The sequence below is a fragment of the Balaenoptera borealis genome (assembly GCF_965194805.1).
Source record: "Balaenoptera borealis genome assembly, chromosome: 12".
Classification (NCBI taxonomy): Eukaryota; Metazoa; Chordata; class Mammalia; order Artiodactyla; family Balaenopteridae; genus Balaenoptera; species Balaenoptera borealis.
The window spans coordinates 24,745,324-24,770,249 of record NC_138869.1 but is presented as its reverse complement, the minus strand read 5'-3'; the positions used below and the strand labels follow the sequence as shown (position 1 = coordinate 24,770,249).

The 24,926-nt window shown below is 42.6% G+C and overlaps 1 protein-coding gene across 6 annotated transcripts in view; it reads left to right on the top strand.

Annotated features, from left to right (window-relative positions):
* The first annotated feature begins 1,534 nt into the window (after positions 1-1,534).
* The window catches only part of MITF (melanocyte inducing transcription factor), a 225,439-nt gene continuing 202,047 nt past the window's right edge, over positions 1,535-24,926 (top strand). For 3 of the 6 annotated variants that reach the window (XM_082346210.1, XM_082346209.1, XM_082346202.1), the window contains exon 1: positions 1,592-1,843. In XM_082346210.1, coding sequence (XP_082202336.1) covers positions 1,740-1,843 — 104 coding nt within the window. In that variant the 5' untranslated portion in view covers positions 1,592-1,739. Of the gene's footprint in view, positions 1,844-24,926 lie in introns of all 6 variants that reach the window. The other 3 variants (XM_082346206.1, XM_082346205.1, XM_082346212.1) reach the window with 2 other exon arrangements.

Genomic DNA, 24,926 nt, shown 5'->3' with positions numbered 1-24,926 from the left:
AAACAAGATGAGACTAGGAGTCTAGACTCAATGTTTCCTGCATGTTTTACATTTCCTCTCCCTTCTGGCAGAGAATAACACTTTTTTTTTTTTTAACTTTTAACATCTAATTTCTAGCAGTCTCTATCATGGAATCTGGGATCCCATATTCATGAGCACAAAAAGCCTATTTTTCTTAGGAAGGTTCAGGTTCTGTCATATTTTAATGGTATGGACCTAATGTGAACTTAAAAATGCCTCATGTGAGGCAAACTAGCAAACAGCCAACTCCTGGGAGGTGCCCATCATAAGTCTAGCCTCCGTAGAGTTTTCTCACAGGGTGATCATTTGATTTATTACTTTTGAAAGGACAAATTCACAGATGAAGTGTTAGTCTGAAAGGAATATCTTCAAGATCTAATAAATAAAACAATGACCATTGAGCAGCATTTTTATAGATTACAAATCACTCTCTTGCATTTGACCTTGCAACAGCTTCAAAAAACAAGTTTGCCAATCTCCTCCTTTACAGATGAAGAAATTGAGGCTTCTAGGAATCAAGTGACAACCTGACGATTACACAGCACTTTAGAGAAGGACTCGGGATTTCAACTGTGGGTCTTAGAACTTTAAAAGCCACACTCTAACTCTCTACTTCCTCCCTGATGCCTCAAAACACTTTTAAAAGGAGGAAAACACCCTACTGGAACTAATCAGAGGGAAAGACTGGAAGTTCAAACGAGCCATAACAGAGCCTGTTAATCTGTTACCTAAATGAGTGCCGGGAAGGTGGGGTGGGGGTGGGGGGTTGACGCTTGTACATTTCATGCGCCCCACAACTGCACTTCTGAAATGTCAGGACAATTTCATTTGAACTCCCAGTCAACTGAGAAATTAAAAGCAGTCAGTGACGACGCTGTTTTGTAACTTCGTGCGTTTTAAAATTAACCACACCTTTCAAGTACCGCTTTAGATTAGAAGTGGCTAATTGGATAAAGGGGAGAGTCATCCAGATGGATGAACAGTATTGTAAAAGCCCAGATTGAGTTAGTTACGGAAAAGGAACGCGCAAGAACACTTTCTACAGTTCTGTTTTACTTACAAAGTGAAGGAAAGTTCCTCCACTCAGTTCCAAACCGAGGACAAGTTCATTTGTCGCAGCAGCGCTGGGAAGCATGTAGCCTGATATAAAGTCTGGTTATTTTAAGGGAGGCTTGAAGGCTGAAACTTTTCAGTGTCAAAACCCTTTTTTTAAAAAAATAAGGACTTGGCGTGCCCTCGCGAATGTGTGAGCTGGGAGGAGGAGTGATGGTAGGAGAGCAGGGCTGAGTCCGTTCTTATTAATATTAAATAGCCACGTCTGTACCCTTGAAGCAAGTAGCGAGAGAGGAGGGACAGGAGCTGCTGACATTGACAATGAATCCAAACAGGAGTTGCACTAGCGGTGTCTACCACGTTGCCTCTGCCCTCGCTTGGCCTTCTGGGAATTGTAGTTTTCGGGGCAGCGGCTTTCCTGGCAAGCCGGGAGTGCCCCGCCCGGCCGGGACTACAGATCCCAGGCGGCGCCGGGCAGCCGCCCCTCCCGCCCGGGTGGGAGTGTAAACTCCGGGCGCCTGGGCTGGCGGCCGCGCGCGGGCCAGCGGGCTGAGCTCTGCACTGCGCGGGGGCGCACCGCTCGGGGACCCAGGCCCCGCCACCTCCCCTCCGCCCCCAGGCTCGGTTCTTACTTTGGAGCAGTGGGACAACGGGAAGCGGGAGCCATGCAGTCGGAATCGGGGATCGTGCCGGATTTCGAAGTCGGGGAGGAGTTTCACGAAGAGCCCAAAACCTATTACGAACTCAAGAGTCAACCCCTGAAGAGCAGGTGAGTGGTGACAGCTGGAGGGAGGCGCGGCCGGCGGCTAGGGAACCCCGCGCCTCCCACCCTGGGGCGAGGAAAGCCGCTCGCCGGGGCTCTGGGACAAGGACCCCGTGCCCTTGCCCCGGGGCAGAGGGCGAACTGATCCCCGCAGTTGGGGGCCGTGACCGCTGGGCCGGTGCGCCAACGGGGTTCTCCGCCCAGGCGCACTTTGGGGGTGCGGCGGGCAGCCCGGGACGGGCCGCGCGGACGAGGGGACCCTCGGTTGGGGATACCAGCTGCTGAGAGCTGTTGGGGGCTGGGGAGTGCCGCGGCGCGGAGGTGGGGGAGGAGGAGCGCCGGGCCCGGACGCTGTCCGGGTGGGAAGGAGGAAAGAGTTTCGAGTGAACCCTTTTCCTGAAGATCCCAGCGGGCTGAGCACTTGGAGAGGGAGAGCTTGGGGTGGATCGAGCGGGATGTTAGAGGGAAGCAATTAGCTCCTGTGTCGTTGCCTCTTAGGAGTCCGATCCCTCTGGGAAAACCCGCCCCAGGCGGCCTCCAGGTGAGGTTTCCCAAGGCCCGCCCCTCACCTTCCCGGCCGCTGCACCCCAGCGCGGGAGGGGCGGGGGATGGCGAGCAGCGGTGGGGGGGGCCGGGGGGGGGCGGGGGGGGCGGGGGGCGTGTCTCCTCGTCCAGCTTGAACTCCCCGGGCTATAGGGTCCCGTTCAAATGCAGGCCTTCCCTGTAGGGGAAGAAGCTTTCAGATGGAGGGTTTGGGGAGTGTCCCCTGTTGGGCAGCGACAAGTGTTTAATTCTCTGGGGATTTCAAAAACTTTTTGGGAGAGGAATGAAGACACCTGCTGCTCTGGCGCCCCACCACCCCTAGTGCCCACTTCCTATGCTGCCTCCATTTCCACTCATCCGTCGGAACGGGTTGGGTGTCTTCCTTTCTCTCTGCCCTGTGGCTACTCAGGACATTTCCAATGTTTACTAAGAGGGAGATGGTCATTTGAGGCCGTGAGTAGAGAGGGTTTAGTTCCACCTCTCTCTGTTGTGAGGTAAGATGAGGCTGTAACTGGAAGGTTCTGCAGTGCTTCTGCACCCTTCTCAGACCTCCCTTCCCGCCCCTCTCGGTGGGTAGGGCCTGGGTGAAGGGGCCTGGCTGGCAGAGGGGAGGAGGGCCCAGAAATCAGGGTGAATGAAGAGAGACAGCTGAATCAGGAGTGAGGTGGTGTGATCTTAGCTGCTGGGGCACATGGGTCTGGTACTTGATCCAGTGTAAAGTGTAGCCAGGTTTGCTTCTTTCAGGGCTGTGTGAGACTCTGAATCCAGTTCGGGGAAGAAAATGTGGGAACAGCGCACCCACTGGGTGGCTGAAGCAGCCTCTTGGCAGACGCTTAACAGAGATTGGAAGGAAACCTCCTATGCAGTTAGTTGCCTAAAACCAGCCTTTAGTTGATGGTTTCTCTTCATAATGGCTGTTTTGTGTGTGAGCCTAGATTGTGTGCATTGGGGGTTGGGGGTGTGGAGTAATAGTGTGTAAAGGGTATTGTTGGTTATGCTCATTGGGGCTTTATCTGCATTCGGCTGAAGGGACCAGTGTTTTACCGAGCAGTCTCTGCTTTTGCTTCTATAAGCAAATGCTTACATGGCCAGAATGAGGGTGTGTGTGTGTGTGTGTGTGTGTGAGTGTGTGTGTGTGTGTAGTCCTGAAAGAAATGAATTAACCGGACTGTTTGGAACGTTTTTGATGGTAGCTGATAAATAATATAAATGAGTTTCAGAGAGTGAGGAAAATACCATCTGGAAAAACCCAAATGAATGTCATGAAATTCACGTTGGAGGATTTGGGGCCTGTTCTTTTTCAGAGTCGGCAAAAAAAAAAAAAAAAAAAAAAAGACTTGCAAGGGTTGAACGTCCTCAGGAGCTAGCTTGCATGTGTAAGGAAGAATTCGGGGATGTGGGAAGCTCTAGCTTCACACGTTGAAGCTGGAAACAGGTGCGGGACAGAACTGGTGTGCAGAGGAAGGCTAAATTAAAAACGCTGTAAAACTTGTCTGTGGAGCAGACACATGCTCTTTGAAATAAACCAGTGAAATAAAATCTGTGAATAAATATATGGGGTTGGCAAAATTTCCGTATAATACTGTTTTCCACAGTTGTCTAATGCACTGTCATCAACATCTGTTGTATGACTTTACAAGGGCTGCACGTTCAGGGCCTCCTCGTGGCTTTTTGTCCTTAAGTCTTTGCCGAGGCATCTCCCTTCTTTGAATTTTGCTTGGAAAAAGTTGAAATTGGAAGGTGAAGACTGCTGCAACTATTTTGTCTCTCAGTTTCATTTTCTGGATTGTCTCTTGGAGTTGAAAATATGTCTAGAATCTGCCCACTTGTCACCAACTCCTCTGTCTCCACTTTGGTTCAAACTGCCGCCCACCCTCACCTGGGTGACTGTCTCTTACCTGGTCTCCTGCCTTCATCCTTACCGGCTTTCAGTGGTTTTTTCACACAGGAGCCAAAATGTTCCTGTTAAAACTGGTGTTCAACCTAGGGCTGATTTGCCCCCCAGGGGTCATTTGGCAATGTCTGGAGACATTTTTGGTTGCCACAATGGATGGGGGTTGCTACTGGCCTCTAGTAAGTAGAGACCAGAGATGCTGCTAAACATTCTCCAGTACTCAGGACAGCCCCACAATGAAGTATTATCTGACCCCAAATTGTCACTGCTGAGGTTGAGAAACCCCCTGTTAAAATGTGTTACATCACGTCATTCTCTCCTCAGAACCCTCAAAACACTCCAGTAGCTCCTAAAATCAGTAAAACTCGAGACCCTTAAAATGGTACCAGGCAGATTGTATGGGAAAGCTTCTGTCTGCTCTCATTGTATCTCTTGCTGCCACTCTCCTGGCTTCCTCTGCTCCAGCGGTCTCCTCACCGTTCCCGGAATACTCCACACCCTTCCACCTCTGGGCCTTTGTATGTTGCACTTGCTGACCCCTCTTTCTCTCTTTGTCCAGAGAGCAATAGCATTCGTTCCTTCCCCAGCCAACTTCACATCTTCCTTTAAATGTCATTCCCACCAACCCTACCTGACCACGCTCTACGCAGTGGCTGTCCCTCCAAACTCGCAGTCTTCCTTGGCCTGCTCTGTTTTTTTCCATAGTACTTACATTATAACCTAGTCTATACTTTTCTGATGTGTTACATTTATGATATGTTTCTCCACACTAGACTGCAGGGCCCAAGGGGGCAGGGATTTCTGTCTCTTCCTTGTTTACTGTGGTGTCCCCAGAGCCTAGAACAGAGTTTCTCAACCTCAGTGCTGTTGACATTTTGGACTGGATCGCTCTTTGATGTGGGGCTGTCCTGGGCATTGCAGGATATTTAACAGCATCCCTGGCCTCTGCCTGCTAGAGGCCAGTAGCTCCCCTCCCTCAGCTGTGACAACCAAATTCGTCTCCAGACACCACCAATGTCCACGGGGGACAGACTCACCCCTGTTGCAGGTTGACTGGCCTAGGACAATGCCTGGCACAATAGTGTTTTGTCGTTTGAATATGTGTTGCTTTCTCCCTTTGCATCCCACTCAGGATGGGGTGTTTGGTTCTGGTTTCTTTTAAAATAGCTATCCACCAGGGTCTGTCCAAAGAGGAGTTTTATATTCTTCATTTGGGCTAAGCTCAGATGTGCAGGTGTTTGATGAGGAGAGACAGTTTCATTCCTAACCCAGACCTCCTGGCCTTTAGGAGTGTGAAGCTGATGGATTTAGATGATGGGAACCCCGTTTTGCTCACAGTGACTGGCAAAGCTGTGTCGTACGTTGGAAGACACACACTATGAGAAAAGGTTCTCATGAAGAACTGTTTGCAGTTTGGTTCCTCCCCAAAGGTTTTTGAAACGTTTGTGTGTTCTTCTGGGAATGAGCCCTGAATGGTGGGTGGCAGAGGAAGAGTGCCGAATATGAGGGGGTGAACCCAGAATTCACACGTTGGCACAGTCAGGTCAGGGTCAGATGTGGAACTGTTGAATGGGCTCCTAGCAGGGAAGGGACTCTCTGTAGGGCTTTGGGTCCTGGAAAAAAAACATTAAAAAATATGGTAGCATCTTTCAGGTTCATGGTTCTTTTGTTTCATTTATGCGGTGCTAAATTCTGTGATTTTGTAGCTGCTAATGCCCTTTTCCTGGGCAGACTTCAGAATTGGCTTAATCTAATTCCAGTTTCTCCTCTACTCAAAGTTTTAATAATGGTTTAGATAATGGTTATTTAACTTCCCACAAATAAGAAATGGGAATGAAAGTGAGAATTAGGTTTATAATGGCAGGACGAGATACAGCAGTGGTTCCCAAATGCTGATTCAAAGAGGTGTGTGTGAAGCTGTCACAGGTTTGTGTCGAAATGAGAAAGAAAAAGACTGTTGTGTCACATGTACACTCACACATGTATTTCTGTGTAAGGCTACTGTCATTTCTTGGACTTATTCTGAGATTTTTCCCTCCTGTCTTCCTACTAAACATACCCTTTCGTTTATGAAATGATAATCCTTTCTTGGCAGGACAAAAGTGTCCATCTTTTATTGATTTCTGAAAGTTTTCTTGATTTTTTTATCTGTCCAATCTGCAGGGAACTGCTTTGCATGGAGATTAAGAGCATTGTTCTGGCATTTCTGTCTGTCCCTAATAAGCTGGGTGACCTTGGGGAGGCTGGGTGACCTTTAACCTCAGTTTCCTCATCTGGCAAGTGGGGGGCCTGCCTCCTAGGGGTCTTAAGGACATTAACTGTGTTATTGACTATGGAAAAGTATTAGCATGGTGCTGGGCACATGGCAAGTGCTCGGTAAATGTTAGCAGATGTTGTTCTTGTTGTTATTTCTTTATTACTTAGCAGAGAGTCCTGACCTTCCAGAAAGTGTTCACGTTTGGTTGACTCTGGCTTTCTTCTCTAAGGCCAGTGTTTTTATGCAATAAAATTACCCCAAGTTTGGTAAAACCCTTTTTGCTTTCCTCCTAATGAGGTGCTGCAGATAAATCTTTCGCATTTTATAATTTTGATCCGGTCCTTAACAGTTCCTTTATGCTGGTTAAAAAAAAAAAAACAGTTGTGGTGTCAGCACATACATACAAATTCATATTCAACATATATCTATTGAGTACATGCAAATTAATACCAATAAACCCAACTAACATTAACTGAGGCCACACTGTGTGCCAGCCTCTGTTCTAAGTGTTTTTATGTGTGTTAATCTTGCAAAACCCACATCAAATGATAATAATAAATGAGAAAAATAGTGTTGTTAATTATAATTTTGAAAACAGGTAAAACTTATGCAGTGCTTACTACATGCCAGGAATGATTCTGAATATTTTACTTCTATTAACGCAGTTAATTCTCACTTCAACCTTTGGTGTATGTATTTTTATTATTCTCATTTTACAGAGAAGGAAACTAAGGCATAGCAAGTAGATGGGCCTGGATCTGGCTCTGGGCCCGTGCTCTCATGAGCTAGGCTGTGCTGCCATGTGCAAGGCGCGGGGCCTGCCCATGGGGAATCAGGCTGCACCTTCTCCAAAACTTGCCTCAGTGGCGTGAGGGAAAGAGAACATGTAGATCCAGCCAAACAGACAGGATGGGGTGTGATCACCGTGGGGCGTGGGCATCAGCAACGGGAATTTAATACAGGAAGGGAAATTGAGGCTCAGTCTTGTCAGTGAATAAGGGTATTCAATTGGGCCTTGAAGGTCGAGCAATACTCAAATATATTTCTTTATAACATTAAATAAAACGTTAGATGCCTTGGAAGGCATAAGCTTAAAACAGACTTCTAGGATTTCTGGTTGCCTTTTATATGTCTAACCAGAATCCCAGCTCTTCCTTGTGGTCTTTGGGCACCTGGGGTGGCAGAGACTGGATGCATGTGGACAGGTTCAGAAGTAGCTGTGCTTAAGTGCTGTGCCCACGGCTTTGCCACTTAACTCCCGTGTCTGCGTTCAAGACAAGACGCTTAGCCTCTTCGAGTCTCGATTTCTTTACCTGTAAAGTGGGATCAGTAGAAGCATCCTCTTAGGGTTGGTGAAGTTTTAAACGTGAGAAAACACATGTAAAAGTGCTTTGCAGGGTGCCTAGCACATGTTAGTAAGTAATATCAGTTCCTTCTCTTCTACTTTACCATGATTGCAATTTTCCCCCTCCTCATAACAACAATAAAGCATGTACAGAATTACGTATCTGAAGCAAAATAGACAAGATTGGGGTGCCTTAACTTGGCAGATGTTCAGATCTTATTATGCAAATTGCTTGTGTGGTATGATTAGATGGAAAACTTGATTAAAGTGGAATTCTCTAAGTGTTGGTTTTGTGTGTTATTGGAGATTTCCTTTTCCTGAGTACTGCTATTTATAGAATTATTTAAGTGTATGTATGTGTGTGTGTTTTTAATTCCCTTTGAGTTCTGCAGGGCAGTTTGCACAGGCTGATGTTTATATCTGCTCCAGTTGTGCAAGAAGTGGAAAATATCCTTTTTTTAGAACAGGTCACATGTGCTTACTGTCAGGAATAGGACCTCAGTGTAAAAAAATGTATCTTGGGACAAATCAAAGTTACTAAATTTCTGCTTCCAACTGCTCTGTTTCAGAACTGGCGGTATTAGGATAAATAATAGGGGAAAAAAAAACTCTGGCTAAATGTTTTTTGTCATTTTTCAAGGACAGTAAGCAAGAGTTTCATTTGTTTTGTGTGTGTGTTTTAAGTATAAAACGTACTTTGCTGTTAGGTCTGTCTCATCGAACTAAATTATAAAAATATGTTTGACTCATCTCCAAATATGCATTATTTGAAGAAAATAGTCCAGAAGGCGGGTCAAAGATAGTTAATGTAGTCACTACAGGCTTTTGATATTGTAAAGACAAATGTGAAGTTTATAAGGAGGACTTTGTGAGTCTGGTGAACACTGTGTCCTTGAGGGCAAGGAATTAAAGCAAGCCATGAAGTCTGCATCTTTCCTGAGGCAGCTGAGGGCTGAGGGTGAGAGGACCTGCAGGCAGGTCTGGGATCTCTGTTGAAACTCCCACACCTCTTTCTGTTCCTGAGGACTTGGGCAGGAGGACCAGGCTCCTCATTTCTCTAGGTTGGGTCTTAAACATGGCTTCCTTCTTTCTTTGCTGCGTCTTTCCTTCTGTGACCTTTCTTGCACATCATGAAGAATAAAGACGTACACCTTTGGAGTGTTTACACAGAAGTTGAACCCAGGGCAGGCTGAGAGAGATGCAGTGCTTTGGGGAGTGGTGATACTGGTGAGAGAAAGACACACAAGGATATAAATGGTACCTCAAAGTCGTGAGCCCCTGTTGTCTTCCCTAAGTCATTTCTAAAACGTCCCTCAGTCACTTTCAGCAAAGGCAGAGTATCACTTTGGGGTCAGAAGGACCTGGATTTGTTTGTTTTTCTTCTCTTCCTTCCCTTCCTCCTTTCTCTCCCTCCTTACAATATTTATTTATTAAGTGCCTATCGTGTGACAGCTTTTCACCAGCTGTAGGGAATCAAAAGTAGAACCAGACAGAGTAGGTTCCTGCTAGTATGGTGCTCCTGTCTTGGAGGTGGGGGCATAGCTAATAATGAACTAAATAGATGAACAAGATAAGTTTTGGTGCTATGAAAACTAAATAGAATGTTACTGATAGAGTGTGACTGGGAAAGAAGGGGCTTTATTGGGTGGGTCTTTAGGAATGACCTCATGGAGGAAGTGATTTTGAGGCACTGAATGTCTGAGTTAAATGTGCAGATCTTGGTGCTGTCACTCATTAGCTGTGTGACTTAGGACAAGTTGGCCAACCTCTCTGAACCTGAGTTCCCTCCTCTGTAAAATGGAGCAATAGCTACCTTGCAAGGGTGCTGTGAAGATGAAAGGTAATGCGTGTAAAGAGTTAACAGTAGGCTTGACCTTATAGTTGCTCAGGAAGACACATAGGACTGGTTTAAGGTAATTTTAAGGTAATATATGAATAGTAGAAGAAGAAATGCAGACATTAATCTTCCCCATAAGTGTTTATAACTTGGTCTTAAGTGTTTTCCTGATGTCAAGTGAGTCAGAGATATATACTTGTCTTCATAAATCTACCCCTGGACTAAACGTGGAGATGGGTCTTGTTATTTTTATTATCCTTTCTTTCCTCCAGGATCATCTTACTCGAATTGTCCCCTTGGCTCATCTCACTGTTGTTGCATTGAGATCATTCAGGTCTGAGCATACTTCCCTTATGTTTAGTTTAGGAATGATTTTTGGCTGCATTTTGAATTACTTTTTGGCACAAAGGAGAGGTCCAAGTCATCTAGGATTAAACAGTAAAACCTGAGATTGATTTCCCCAAAGACGCACACCACAAACAAATGACCCATGTAGAACTCCTGACTCCCAGTCCTGTGTTTCAGCCTCTAGATCACACGCTTCCTGTCTACACTGATGTGAAAATGTCAACGTTGGTGCAGAAAGGAAAAGAAGCCTCTTCTCCCACACACCACTTCGACCTTTCACTAACATTGACATCCACAGGCAATGGTGTGTTTTTAATTCGACCCTTTACGAAAGAAATCTTCAAAACATTCGAATTTCAGTAGCTGTGTTCTTTGATTGAAGTGCCCACGGAGTGGTGACTTTCAAAAGAAAAAAATCCTGGGTCGTGTGGGAACAAATATTTTAAATTCAAACGTAGTGAGTTGTAGGTTTAGGGAAGGCACTGGTAGAATCATGTCTTTCTATAAGAAAATTGTGGGTTATTGAGCAATTTCAGGAAGGCATCTGTGGCCTGGGCCCTCCCCGCCCCCTCCCCAGAGTGGGATAACTTGCTGACTCATTCACACACATTCCCCTATTTTCCCACGTGGTCGAGGGCAGATGGGAAAGGTGCTTGTCCCCACTGGTGGGAACATGCGTAGCTGTTGTTTGTAGGATAGGTTTTCCTTCTGGGAAGCTTAACTTGCTTCCATGGGAAGAAGATTTGAGGCAGAGAAGATTTATTTAGCCTGATGGTTAAGGGTGTATGTGAGATAAGGATAAAACAGACAGACAGGAATGCTCTATTTACTTCGGTACCTTTATTGTGATATGTTCCTAAATATTAACTGGTTCTAAAAAGTATGTTTTTCAAAACATACATTTATTTTTATAACTGGTGATTTGAAACTTGGTATAGGGAAGAGCACACAGAAATCCTAAAGATGATTTTCCTGTTTAATTTGGAATCTAGTGCAATCTCCATATAGTCTACCTGGGCACCTCAGTGAGCTGTGGCCACCTTGTTCCTCTTGCATGAGTCTGTCCCAGACAGCTGGAGATAGTATTCACAGACACACCAATATTGTACAATCCCTTCTCCATCAAAAGGACTGGGTATATTTTTGTTCTATTTTTTTTGCATTTGAAGTTTTTCACCAATGATGAAAAGGTATTATTTCAGGGTCAGCTTTGCTCTGTGGTATTGCTAAGCCTGCATAATCACACCACCTAAATTTAGAATATTGGCACCTCAGCCAATAGAACACTTTGCAACAAATTTATAATACTTGGGGCAGAGAATGACTATGAATAAACATTAAAATAGTATTGGCCAGTTAGGGTCATTTACTTTCAAGGGAAAAGGATGACATCAACTATGCATTCTTGAAAATTCTATTTATTTTTCAAGGTAGAGTTTACAGTAGCTTATGTAAAACAGTCTCTAAAAATATAAGCAACTGGCACTCTTCCTGGTGACATTCCAAATAAAAGTTGGCCCGTTTGCTGCAAAGAAGTGTGCTTGGAGAGTAACTTGGAGAGATTGGCCACTGGCTTGTGGTGTATTGATAATCGGTGGGTAGACTTTTTGGAACCACATCTTGCATCACCTTGGCATGGTCATTAATCCACTGGTCTTTAGGTGGATAAACACTAATCATGTCTTATCTAGATAAAGGCTAGATGTATAAATGCTAAACGATGGGGTCTTGGAATGCAGTTCTAATGATACTGATTGTGTGTGGATGCTTTAAATCCTTGTTGATTCAGAAATGAATGAGAGAGAGGATTTGATGGTGCTTGCTTGGTCATAGTATCATAGTCACTAAAATGCATGCTTTAATGGTAGGGGGCTGAGTGGCAAGCACAATTAATTGGGATTTGTTTCTGGGGTCAGCGATGCACAGGTCACTCTGCTGGCTTAGGGTATCCCTCTTTCTCACTCTTGGGTTCATATACCTGACATCTTTCTAATCAGATCTCACTGGCAGCCAGCTTCCCTTTCCTTATGCATTTCCCCTAGTGGACAGTAGAGGAAATGTATTTTGCCTGCCTGTAATCACTTTTCCAAATTCTTACAACAACCCCTTCCGACATGCTTAGCCCACGTGCTTGAGTGTCATGGCTTTGGGGTGGAGAATTTGACACAGACTTAGCCACTCTTCTGTATCACAGGGGTTGCTTTCAGGGAGTTACACATTGACTATGTCTCGCATCCCAGGGATTTGCTTGGGTGCTAACAGAAAGAGAGTCTCCCTTTATTTCCGTTGATCTTGAACTTGGGAAGGTGTTGTGCTCGAGAATAAAGCCTTATCTTGGAGGCAGAGAAAAACAAAGTCCTTGTATTGGGTTAATGTTAGTTGCTATAACAAAGTGGCAGGCGATAGTCACATAGGTAGTAGTTCCTGGTTGGCAGACAGCTTTCCTCCGTATGACAAATCAAGAACCCAGGCTCCTTCTATCTTCTGGTTCTGCCACTGCCTAGAACCCTGGCATCTTTTGTGTCTGCTGGTGGAAAGGAAGAGGAGAAGGCACAACTAAGGTCCCAAAGTGACAGGCATCACTTTTGCTCACATTCTTCCGGCAAGGACCAGGTTCATACCGAGATCTGGATGCAGGGGTGGAAACTGGGGAATAGAGACCCCAGCTGGACATCAACACCACTGTCCTAGAAAAGAGAACACCCTTCTGGTGGATAGCTAACCATCATTGCCATGGTCCTAGTAGTAGGGTTTTGGCTTCTGGATCAAGTTGTCCCTATCTTTGGTTAGGTTTATCTTTGGAATTTTCTGTTATTTTATCAATAAATTCTTTTTCTGAGTAAATTCGGTTAATTTGGATTTTCTGCCACCTGAGTGGGGGCTGCCCAAGCTGATCCGTTCTCAGAATCCCACCTCTATGCAGTGCTTCCTGTTCCAAGTTCATGGATTAAATCACTGCCTCACTTCCCAACAGCAACAATACATCCGTCACTACCACCACCACCTTAGAGCAATGGTTTTCAAAATGTGGCCCACAGACCAGCAGCTTCAGTGTCACTTAAAAACTTGTTTGAAATGCACATTCTCGGACCCTACTCCAATGCCTCCTGAATCGGAAACTGTTGGTGGGGAGTCCCAGCAGTCTGTGTCTTTTAGCAAAAGCCCTCCAGGAGATGCTGATGCACACTCAAGTTTGCAAACTACTTCCCTAATGCTTTTACCATAAATCCTTTGTCTCCACATTAAATTGTTCCTGTTTTGGAATGAAAAATATCCTGGATTGGAGTGCATTTCGTAAAAAATGGCGTGTTGCTTGTTATGGTCAGGCTAGAGATGATCATTGATAATAATCACTCACTGATTAAAAAAAAAAAAAAAAAGGAAAATCCCCTCTAGAAAGTTAGCTATCAGATTTAGGTTAATGAAACCAGGTAGGATGCTTGGTTGTCCAGACGTGATCTCTAAGAGACTTGGAGTTAAGCTAGCTGTACTACCATAAGGAGCCCTGGCCCAGATCTTGGAGGGTTGTAGTTTAATGGAGACTCACAAAGTGTGAAACTTGAAGCACACTGCAGTCACTTGACTGAATGATTTGGTGGAGAAACAGGGTAATGGTGGTTATGAGCGTGCCCACATGACCAAATTGTTTTTCACAAAACTTCTGCTGAATAAAATTTGAAATACGACTGTCAGCCTGTTTTCCCTTCTTAATGAATTCCAGACAGTTTGTAGAGTGTGGGAGCTTCCAAAACAGAGGGGCGGGGTGACTGCGACCAGGCAGCCTCTGTTTTGTCACATGTTAGGGTGTCCTGACATAACAGATCGTCCCCCTCATCCTGAATCTCACCAGGCCATCTTCATTTCAGGTGGAGAGGGAAGGGCAGGGTCAATGTTGTATCAGACAAGTAGGACCTATAGGGCAATTCTGGACTCCTTACTTACCAGGAAATTCAGCCTACTCTTATTTTTAATCCACTAAAACCCAAGCATTTTTATTTTATTTTTTTTTTCCCTTTTGCTGCATGCTGACCTTCTCCAGACAAAAAGCCCTGATGCTTTTTGGCAAAGAATCTGTTCTTATTGTAAACTGGTTAAGAGCTCTAACCAGTCTAAGAAGTCTAGAGTTCTGGGTTTAACCTTCAGAGAGAAGAAGGATTTTTAACTTAAATTTCAATTTGACCACTTAACTAGCTTTTTTCTCTTTGGGCAAGTTATTCTTGTAGCCTCTATTTCAACAGAGGACTAAGTGGGGTGAGTGGATAATAGTATGATCTAAGTTGTAGTTAATTGTGTGGATTGAAAGAAATACTTGAGTAAAATCCTCAGCCCGAAGCCTTGGCTCTTGTGCTCATAACCGGGCCCTCATTCTGGTTCCGTCTTTGCCCACAGCACCAACAAGGTTTTTGACTTGAAATGACTTTTTAGTTTTAGACTCTGTCATTAAGAGAAAACAGCTCAAAGGCAATCAGCAGGAAACAAGAGGGTCCATAGAAGAGAAGGGAAGTAGGGCCAGATCATCCCTTGCTTGGATGATCAACATCAGGACCTTTGGGAGTGGATGCAGATCAGATAGTGGTGAACTTTGGGATGCCTAACAGGGAGGTATTTAAAGACAGCATGTGCTATTTACAGGTAAGGCATTACTTTTGTTGCCAGAACAGTCTTTGTCTTTATCAACATGTTTCCTTTCATCGTAATGATAGACTATAGCTAGGTGGAGGAATAAATAATAAGATGCACTAACTGGGGTTTCACAACACCGTGCAGGGTGGAAGCCGAGCTCCACGGCTGTGTCCACACGGGCATCTGTCATTCCTAACTGTCACATTTAAACTTGGCCTGTAGTGAGTTCCTGCTTTATCTTTTCACATTTCACAAGACAGCCTCATTATACAGTTACCTCTATCCAGTATAAGCCATAATACCCTGTGTTCTTGAATCTCAAAATCTTTATATCTTTCACTCTTCTAGGATTTTTCCCTCCTAGTAGCACTGCGTAGCGAGGCTAGGTACCCACACCAACACGATAGCTTGCTCTGCTTTGCTTTTTTCCAGCTTTATTGAGGTATGATTGACAGATAAGAACTGTGTATATTTCAGGTGTATAACTGGATGCTTTGGTATACATATACATTGTGAAACGATCACCGCAATCAGATGACATGCTTTGCTTGAGCCTCACAAAATTTCTCCCCCAAACCTGTGGCTAAACCGATCCCTGGAAAGCAGAAAGGGGGATTAGCTTGAAGAGCCACCATCTTTCTTAGAAGGAAAATTCCCATTATCTTGCACACATAAGTGGATGTCTTCATCAGTTACAGCTTAAGACGCGTTACCTCGGTAACGAGGGTCCCTGCCTCATTGGCTGGCTGGGAAGATTCAGTGAGGTAATGAGAGTACTATCTGTAGTTAAGGGCGCAGTAGATGCTGCTGCCCCAATTACCGCTCCACCTGCTGCTGTACCTGCATTACTGCTGCTCTCTGCCTGCTACTGTACCCAGGGGCTACTCCTGGGGTCATTGCCATTAGAATTCAGGGGTTTACATAGAATGAAAGAAGTGGTTCATCTGTGTAGGTGCTGCTGACTCTACCATTGTTTTGTCACTCTTAAGTACATATAGTCAGTTCTCACAACCAACCATATAGTCAGTTCTCACATGTTTGGGATTTATGCAGTGAGTTTTCAAACCTGGACTTGGACTTGGCTGTCACCCAGCAGTCTTCCGGACCACTTCCTCCAGCTCTCAGCTGTTGTGTGCAGAGGGATGGGAACTAGTTTGATTACCAATTAATGGGAGACATTTTCTACCAGAAACCATACATATATTCATACCAGCACATACAGGATTCTCAAAACAGTATTTTTCAGAGTATCTTCAGCTTTTCTGTGGTATTGTCCTGACTAATTGAAATTTGGTTCTTGACTAAACAGTTCCTTTCCTGAGTTTTATAACGAAACAGGGAAAATGGCAGTTTCCCTCTTTCCATGTAATTGAAACACCCCTGCCTCCTCCACACCCCCTAACCACACCCCCCCCCCCCCACACACACACAGAGGTGAAAGATGCGTAGAGTTAGATGCTTTAGGGTGAGATCCAGTGTGCTTGGGGAACTCAGGAGCACAGGACAGAAGGAAGCCTGAGAAGGATGGTCAGAAACCACCCAGTGTGATGGGTTTCTGAGCTCTGTGTTTTTGTGAGAGAAGAGGATCAATCAGCTGTGCAGGCTGGAGTTAGAATGAAGATACCCATAGCTCAGGGAAGAGGAAATGGACAAGGCAGGTTGGGGAGTTTTCAGAGTAGATTTATTTCTTGGATGTCTCAAGAGGTGGACGTGAAGAGATCTAACTCTCCCTCTTATTTTTTCAGAGTCATGGTTTGGGAACTATTTGGAAGATCCTTCGGTAAATTTTCCTTGCCTATGAGGTAAAATGATATTCAGTAAATATTTATTGAGTCTACTGTGGAGTCAGGAGATAATGGTGAACAAAAAGGTCAACCGTAAACTGCCATTGCTTTTGGCAGATGGGTGGCTGCCAAGGGCTGGCACGGAACCCAGATCAGGTCATCAAAGGCTAGAGGAGCTCTTTCTGGGGGAAGAAAAGAGCCCACTTGGTTGTCACATCAGTTACCCTGTGAAAGAAATACATTTAAGTGATTTATTTATTTATTAAATAAGAGTAGTATGTTATTTAATCCAATACATCCAAAATAATTCCAAGTCAAAATGTAATCAGTATAAAAATTATTATTATTTTTATGGAGGTGTAATTGACTTATAACATTATATTAGTTTCAAGTACACAATGTAGTGATTCATTATTTGTATATTGTATATTTATATATTGTCATGTATATTGGGAGATGATCACCACAATAAATCTAGTTAATATCGGTCACCATACATAGTTACAAAATTTTTTCTTCTTGTGTTGAGAACTTTTTAAAGATTTATTCTCTTGGCACCTTTCAAATATGCAATACAGGATTTTTTGTTTTCTTCTGATTTTTATTTAAAAAATTATTTTTTAAAAATTGAAGTATAGGTGATTTACAATATTATATTAGTTTCAGGTGTATAGTATTGTGATTCAGTATTTCTACAGATTATAGTCCATTAAAAGTTATTGCAAGATAATGGCTATAATTCCCTGTGCTATGCAGTATATCCTTGTTGCTTACTGCAATACACTATTATTAACTATAGTCACCATGCTGATTACATTCTCATGACTTATTTATCTTATAACTGGAATTTTGTATCATTTGAGTGCCTTCAGTCTTTTGCCCACCCCTAGTCCCTGCCTCTGGCAATCACCATTCTGTTTTCTGTATCTATGAATCTATGAGGTCCTTTTTTTTTTTTTTTTTTTTTAGATTCCACATATAAGTGAGATCATATATAATGTAAGAGATCATGTATAGTATATGTGAGAACATATTTTAAACTGATATTCACTGAATACAGCCTTTAGCTCTTACCTTGTTTTATGTGTGTTTCTGTTTAAAGACACTTTATTTAATAATTACTGACTCATTAACATTGAACTCATGGCCAACAGTACTGTAAGTCATGTCTGAGGGAGCTTATCTGACACTTGCGCTTTTCTCCCTAAGGCACCTCACAGCCGTCTCATGCCCAGCAACACTAGACTGCACTTCAGCACTAGGTAGGCTTGGAGGTCGTCAGTAAAGTCACCAACAAAAAATACAAAGATGCAAAAAGCATAGCACTAAATGGACCCCCCCGCCAGAGGACACTTGTTTACCATGTGAAAACTGAAACAAGGAGACACAGGATCGCCTTGTTTGACCTCGGTTGGGAATGCATGTTGTGGGTGGCTCAGATTTCTCACTTCTCTGTCCACAAATGACTGTAAAAATGCTGCATATATTAATTTTGGGGTTACAAATACATTTTAGTGATAGGTAAATTTGAAAATAGGGAGTCCACGAATAATGAGGGTTGACTGTATTCAAAATTGTTTTCTTGTGCCTGTCTTTCTCTGGCAGTTCTTTGTCTGAGCTAAAAAACATGCTCATTGGGGAAAACATTTTTAAACACTGTCTGCGTCAACATTGTTGTGGACTATACATGAAGCCACAATAATCAAGCTTTTCCAGATACCCAGTCTTCTATTTTTACGAGTTTATTTGCCAATAAAAATGACCCATCAAAAAAAAAAAAAAAAAAAAAGGCCCATCACTTCCAGATCTTTAAAGTTGAATGGGGCTGTTCAGATATGTTACTCTTTATTTTGGCATAATTTCTACTGTTCTTTAGAAGGTGGAGAGTGAGAATGGGGACCTGGGGAAAGAGCACAGAGAAATTGTGGGGATCACTGCTGAAGAATCCAGCAGAAAGCAGTAAAATGGCTTAGAAATTCTGGTGCAGGCAGTTTTTGAAGTAACCAGGCTCAACTTACTCATGGCCTAGAAGATAAAGGTGATGTTTTTGACTTCTCAGTGTATTGAAAATTAGCACATTATAATTATAAGCCTAGTCATTATTGTAAACATTAACTGAGTACTTGTTTAGAGTGCTTGGAATTCTTTTAGGAAGGAAGGAAGAAAAGAATTGTTTTCAGTAGGTCCCGTAGTTTCAAGTGACATAGCAGATAGATCACACAATTTAATAACAACAAAGAAACACAAACAACAACAATAATAACAGCAGCACCTAGCATTTCAGAGTCCTTACTACAGGCTGTGTCTTGTGTTAGTGCTTTAATTTCTTCTGCATTTTGGAAACCGAAACCCACTGGGGTTAAAGTGATGAAAATTATAGAACATTGGAGTTAAAGTATTGAAAGTTGCGTCTTTTTCTGCCTTGCATCTGTACCTTTTGCATTTTCATAACGTATCCTTGTGTATTATAAAAAGAATGGCTTCTTCATTTGAAGCAACATGGATGGACCCTAGAGATTGTCATACTGAGTGATGTAAGTCAGACAGAGAAAGGAGAAAGATTGTATGATATCGCTTATATGCGGAATCTAAAAAGAAATGATACAAATGAACGTATTTACAAAACAGAAACAGACTCACAGACTTAGAGGACAAACTTATGGTTACCAGTGGGGAAGGGTAGACGGAAGGGATAGTTATAGAGTTTGGGATTGACATGTACACACTATTATATTTAAAAAGGATAACCAACAAGGACCTACTATATAGCATGGGGAGCTCTGCTCAATGTTATGTGGCAGCCTGGATGGGACGGGAGTCTGGGGGAGAATGGATACCTGTATATGTATGGCTGAGTCGCTTTGCTGTGCACCTGAAACTATCACAACATTGTTAATCGGCTAAACTCCAATATAAAATAAAAAGTTAAAAAAAATAAAAAGAATGGCTTCTTTACTTTGTATGTGTATGTATATATGCATATGTATGTGTGTGTGTGTGTGTGTGTGTCTGTCTGTCCATCTGTCTTAGTCCTGGGATAAGGAGGGTACCTATGTAATTTTTTTTTTCAGATTTTTCTTGTGTTAGAAAAGTCAAGAAGCTGAAACAGCAGGAATGAATAACTCAGATCTAGTTGAATTACAAACATATTAAGACATGTACTAGGTACATTTCAAATGCTTTGTATATTTAATTCTGTGAGGTAGGTAGGATCCCATTTTAAAAGAAACTGAGGCTGCGCCATCTTAAATCACTTGCCTAAGGTCATTCAAATAAGGGTGGAACCAAGACTTAAACTGGAGGACTGTCTAACTTCAAAGCTTACCCTCTTATCTGCCCTGCTGAAGTGGTTACTGTATATATTGGGGCATGGAAGGGGGAGGCAGGATAGGAAGAGATCAGGGGCAACAACTCATGTTAATTTTGGAATAGAAAGAGGACTAGGTGTCTGATGAAGTAAAGGGAGACTCTGGGTATGGTTGAACATCTTAATCCAAGATAAATAGATCTATTAAAGGTGCTCACAGAGTGCTTGGCTGAATAGTCCTTTGTTTTCAAAGCTGTTTCTGATGATTTAAAGGAGGTAGGCTGTGAAGGCTTCAAGAAAGGTAGCAAAAGATGGGATGGTGGATGCTTAATTATTCACAAGGGTGTGGTATTAAGTTACAGATTTTCCTCATTCCTCATTAAAGATCTTTGAATGGCCCTAGTTGGTGACATCAAGAAGTCTTGTCTACATACCCATCCTTGTGGGCTACCATTGAACATGTAGCTCCTAACATCTTGATGTTTTCCATTCATCTCTCTATTTTTCCCCTCTAACCTGAGTTGTTAATTGCTTTCCCTGTATGTCTTTATGAAGTCGTAGCCAGTCTATTACGTTCTGGACTGTTTATCTTTGAATGCCAAAGGTCTTGAAACATCATAATGTTGTGTAATGAACATAACTTCTGCCTTGACACGTGGGCGTTAAGAACATTAGTCATTGCAAAGTATTGAGTTAAATATTTTCAATAATAGGATATAATGATCTAATAGAGAAGGAGAAGTTATAAAAATACTAGATGGTGGCTTTAACGATGAGTCGTATATATACTCAGTGGGTTCCAGCAGTGATAGGTTAGACATTCACCGAATGAATGTAAAGGCATTCTTACTTTTTATTAGTGGGAAAGGAGAAAGACCAACACTAAAAAAAAGAAAACACTTAATTCTCATGCATACTAAGAAAAATGTAAACCATTTGAGTTTTCAATGCTTCTGCTCCTGATTTACTACCTCACATGCATCTTTAACTGCCACGAGAAAAGTTGGAGATTTCCATGAGATATTATCAATAGGGACTCCTGGGCTGCGTCTTGTCAGGAAGCCCTTAGTCTTTCAATGATCTGTTTTTTGTAGAGCATCAGGTCATCCTCTGCAACACCATCAGAAAGCCAGGGATTTCCTGAGTGAATGAACGAGGTGGGTCTTTACTTGTGGAGTTGATTTTATGAAGAATTTTGGTCAGCATTAGTCGTTATGAAACTATGTGCCTGCTGCCCTGGTTTATCTCTCTAGACATCTCCCCATGGCAGAAGATGGAATCCTCGTCTCTCCATGTCTCTGGGCATCTAAAGATGTTAGAGCTTCATTGGTCTATTTCTTGCTAGGGAGTGTTCAGTAGATACTGGTCTTCTCTGAGGGAATATTGTCTAGTTGAGTGTTTGGTAATCAGTACTCTTATTTCTTGGGGTTGGGAGGTCTAAACTGGAGATACTGGGTGCTAACTGTCCTCTACCTTGCCAGAAATCTTCAGTCATACCAGTAAAAAACTTCTGAGCTAAATACCTTTTCTTTCCTAGAGAGGTTACAACCAAGAAATTGTTTTAATTTCAGACTAGAGAGCGTAAACTGTGCCTGTGGCTGCTGTTAAAAGTTTCTTAACAGCCTGGTTATTTTCAAAGGATGTCCAAGTCAAATATATCACTTATGGGAAAAATGTTCTTTTCCAGTATGACATCATGTACAAGTTGATAGTTATCTTCATGATCAATGTATGACATTTTGGGTGTTGGAGAGTGTGTGGAAGGGAAATCAGGGAAATCTGTGGTAATACTTCTGGAAGGATTATTGATCTCTTAGTCCTCCTGTATGTGATTTTCAATTTATTTGCTCTCATTATTAACTGAATGTGTAGATAAAGAGGTAGTTTTGAATGGGAGCCAAGTAACCTGTTGATGTAAGTCTTTTTTACCTTTTATGATTCCCATTGTTAGCACCTCCCTCTTTGCTGGCTGGATTCTCTGTCATTTTAAGTAGGCAGCAATTACTGGTTTGTTCAAGAAGCTGGCTCCTGCTGCCAAGAATCCTATTAATTATCACTCCATCTCTCATTTAGTCTTCCTAGTGTTGAGAGAAGGTGCATGTAATCGTGTGGCAGAGCAGCTACAATCGCATCTTTGTAATCATCTCCTTTCTGAGACGGTTTAGTGTACTCAATGTTCAGCCAAAGGGCTGAGGCAGCCATGGTGAGTCTTTTCAACTCTTCTATAGGTTGTTTGGTCAGTCAGGTTTGGTGTGGTTTTCTTCTCCCTCTGACTCTGACATGAGTAAAAGGTAATGGTTGGCATTTATATTGGGAGTTCAGACCTGTTCCAGGTCCATCTGTGAACTCAGATGGGACACCTTGAAATTACTGCAATGGTTTTTTCACGAGCTGTTTTCTCTCTCTGGGGAAAAGGAGACCATGGAATTGACTGTCTTCAAGAAGGTAATGCAAGTAATAACCAAAGTAACTCAGTTTTTACAGGTTCTCGTATAGCATATGTTTTTTTGAAGAGTGACAATCTTTGTATAATATTGAATCTTTGGTTCTTGTCATTTACAAATGGTTAGATTGCTTTCTGTCTGTTTTCAGAAATGTTTACTTCACTTATTTCAGCGACATTCTTTTTTTCAGACGTTCCACTGGGTCATTTGATTAGGTTTGGGGTGCTTATGCTTCCTTTTCCACTTTTTCTGTTTTTTTTTTTTGGCAGCGTTGGTGTTTGAAGCTGTTGAAGTGATTCACTGCAAAGTGAATTAATTTTCCACGTCTTCAGATGTGTTTTCCAGTTGCCCCCAAGTTTCTTTTCCCCCCTCTCATATGATTCTGCATTCGTAGTTCTGTCATTCTTGCTGGATCCAGTATAAACGCTGATGTCACTGAATTTCTTAAATTACAGCTGGTGGGGATTAACAGAAATTGTAAGAGAATACCACTTCCTCATTTTGCTGTTTTCTTGACTAATTATTGTCCTTTCAAGTTCTGTAGGAGGATGGGGGTTTGGAAGTAAGTTCTCTGTCTTGAAGTTAAAACAGCACTTTTCTGTTAATGTTATTCTTCAAAAATAATTTGGTTTTTACGATGCTACCCTAATGTGCTCTTTAATAACCTCGGATATACTTACCCCACTTAGGATTTTGCACATCGAGTTGTCTTCTGTCCTGGGTGAAGGGTTTTGAATACTTCCCTTAAGTTTCCTTATATAGAATATTTTTACTCAACAGCCCTTCGCCAGCTCCAGGCTGTTAATGGTAGTAGGTGAAGTGTTGTGATTCATTTACGTTTTTCTCCAGAGCCTTTTGTTCTTTAAGGAATGCCTACCTCTGTCCCCATTGTTTTCTTATTTAGAATCTGAATGTTCTTGGTGAGGGTTCTGGTTGCTCGACACCTTCAAAGATTAATTTTTCTGGATTTCCAGTGCTTGTTCTAGCAGTTGGAGTCTCGGGTCCAGACTTTCTTGTCACTTTCTCTGTGGCTTGATTGATGGCTCCCTGAACCTTGTCTGGGAGTTCTCTGGGCTCTCTGGGTGGGACATTGGAGGCCACCTGGAAGTGTGCATAAATGGCGGCAGAGCTCTGCAGGCGGCGGTATTGATTGAATTGCAGTCCATGGAAACAGAAATAGAAAGGGTTCAGCATTTGCACTTTCCTCTGGTGGTGTTTTTGCTTATTTTGTGTATTTGGAAAAGGCAGCCGTATGCAAACTGCTGACTTACTATTTTCCCTGGAATGGAAACCATTTGGATTATTTCAATGAGTTTTAGCTAAGATTTGTTTGCTCACAGTATTAGTTTTGTTTTCTGGTGTCCTCTTTAGAATAAGGCCAGAATGTGTCTTTTTACTCTATGGAAATAAGTGTTCCTAGGTGCCTCGGGATTTTGCAGACCATGAATTTGAAAAATCATGTGTTTACTCCAGAGTCAAAATGGAAACTCCTTAGTGAAAATTATAGGTACATAAATATATCTTTTTGGGTCAGTTACTTTCTTTGAAAAAAAAATTTTTTTTGGCTAAATTATTTAAGATTTCAGAGCAGTCCCTTTTCCTGCTTACTTTTCCCACAAATTATTTTTTCTCATTTAAAAAAGAAATTTATTTATTTTATTTTTGGCTGTACTGGGTCTTTGTTGCCGCACCCGGGCTTTTCTCTAGTTGAGGCGAGCAGGGGCCACTCTTCACCGCGGTGCTCGGGATTCTCATTGCGGCGGCCTCTCCCGTTGTGGAGCACAGGCTCTAGAGCGCAGGCTCAGTAGTTGTGGCGCACGGGCTTAGTTGCTCTGCGGCATGTGGGATCTTCCAGGCCCAGGGCTCGAACCCACGTCCCCTGCATTGGCAGGCGGACTCCCAACCCCTGCGCCACCACGGAAGCCCTTTTTCTCATTTTTAAAGAGAAAAAGATGAAACTGAAGAATTGCAGACCAAAAGCATATGTACTCCACTATTTGATGTAAGATGGTGACTGGTTCTTTTCTGTTGTCTTTGATGATGCAGTGGATTTAGTTGAACTTTTAGTGGTAAGATTCGGATTAGGTTTAAAACTAGAATTTCCTTGCTGTAAGAACTATTAAGCACTCGTTTGAGTTCCTCAGTATAAAGATGATTGTTCAACCTCTGGAAAATGTGAACTATAGGGTCTCTATAAGCTTAGCTAACACTTCCTTCTAACTTTGTGATAAGTTCTTTGATGATAAGATCTGGGAATGATATAGCTATCTGAAAAAAATTTCAAATATCACTGTGGAGTTATTGGTTAAATGTGAGTTTTTAAAAGTTTGGATAAATAGAATGGGGGGGGAAGAATAGTTATGAATTGGTTGAATTGTTTGGAATTCGGTATTTTTTTAAAAACAGGTTTTTTTTTTTTCTGGGCAATGTCACTACATATAATAAAATGGGAGTTTTATAGTGGGGAGGTGGGAGTTGGAGACATTATGAGGTAGTAGGAGGAGCTATGGATTAGGCATTGAGGAAACTGAATTTCACTAGGTTGATGACCATGAATATTTTTGTTCATCATTTTATCTCAGCATATGGCACTATGCAGGACCTAATAGTCACTCAGTAAATGTTGAATGAATGCACGTATTGGCCAGCTGTGCCACTCACTAATCATGTGACCCTCAGCTAACCATTTCTGAGGTCTCTCTCCTCT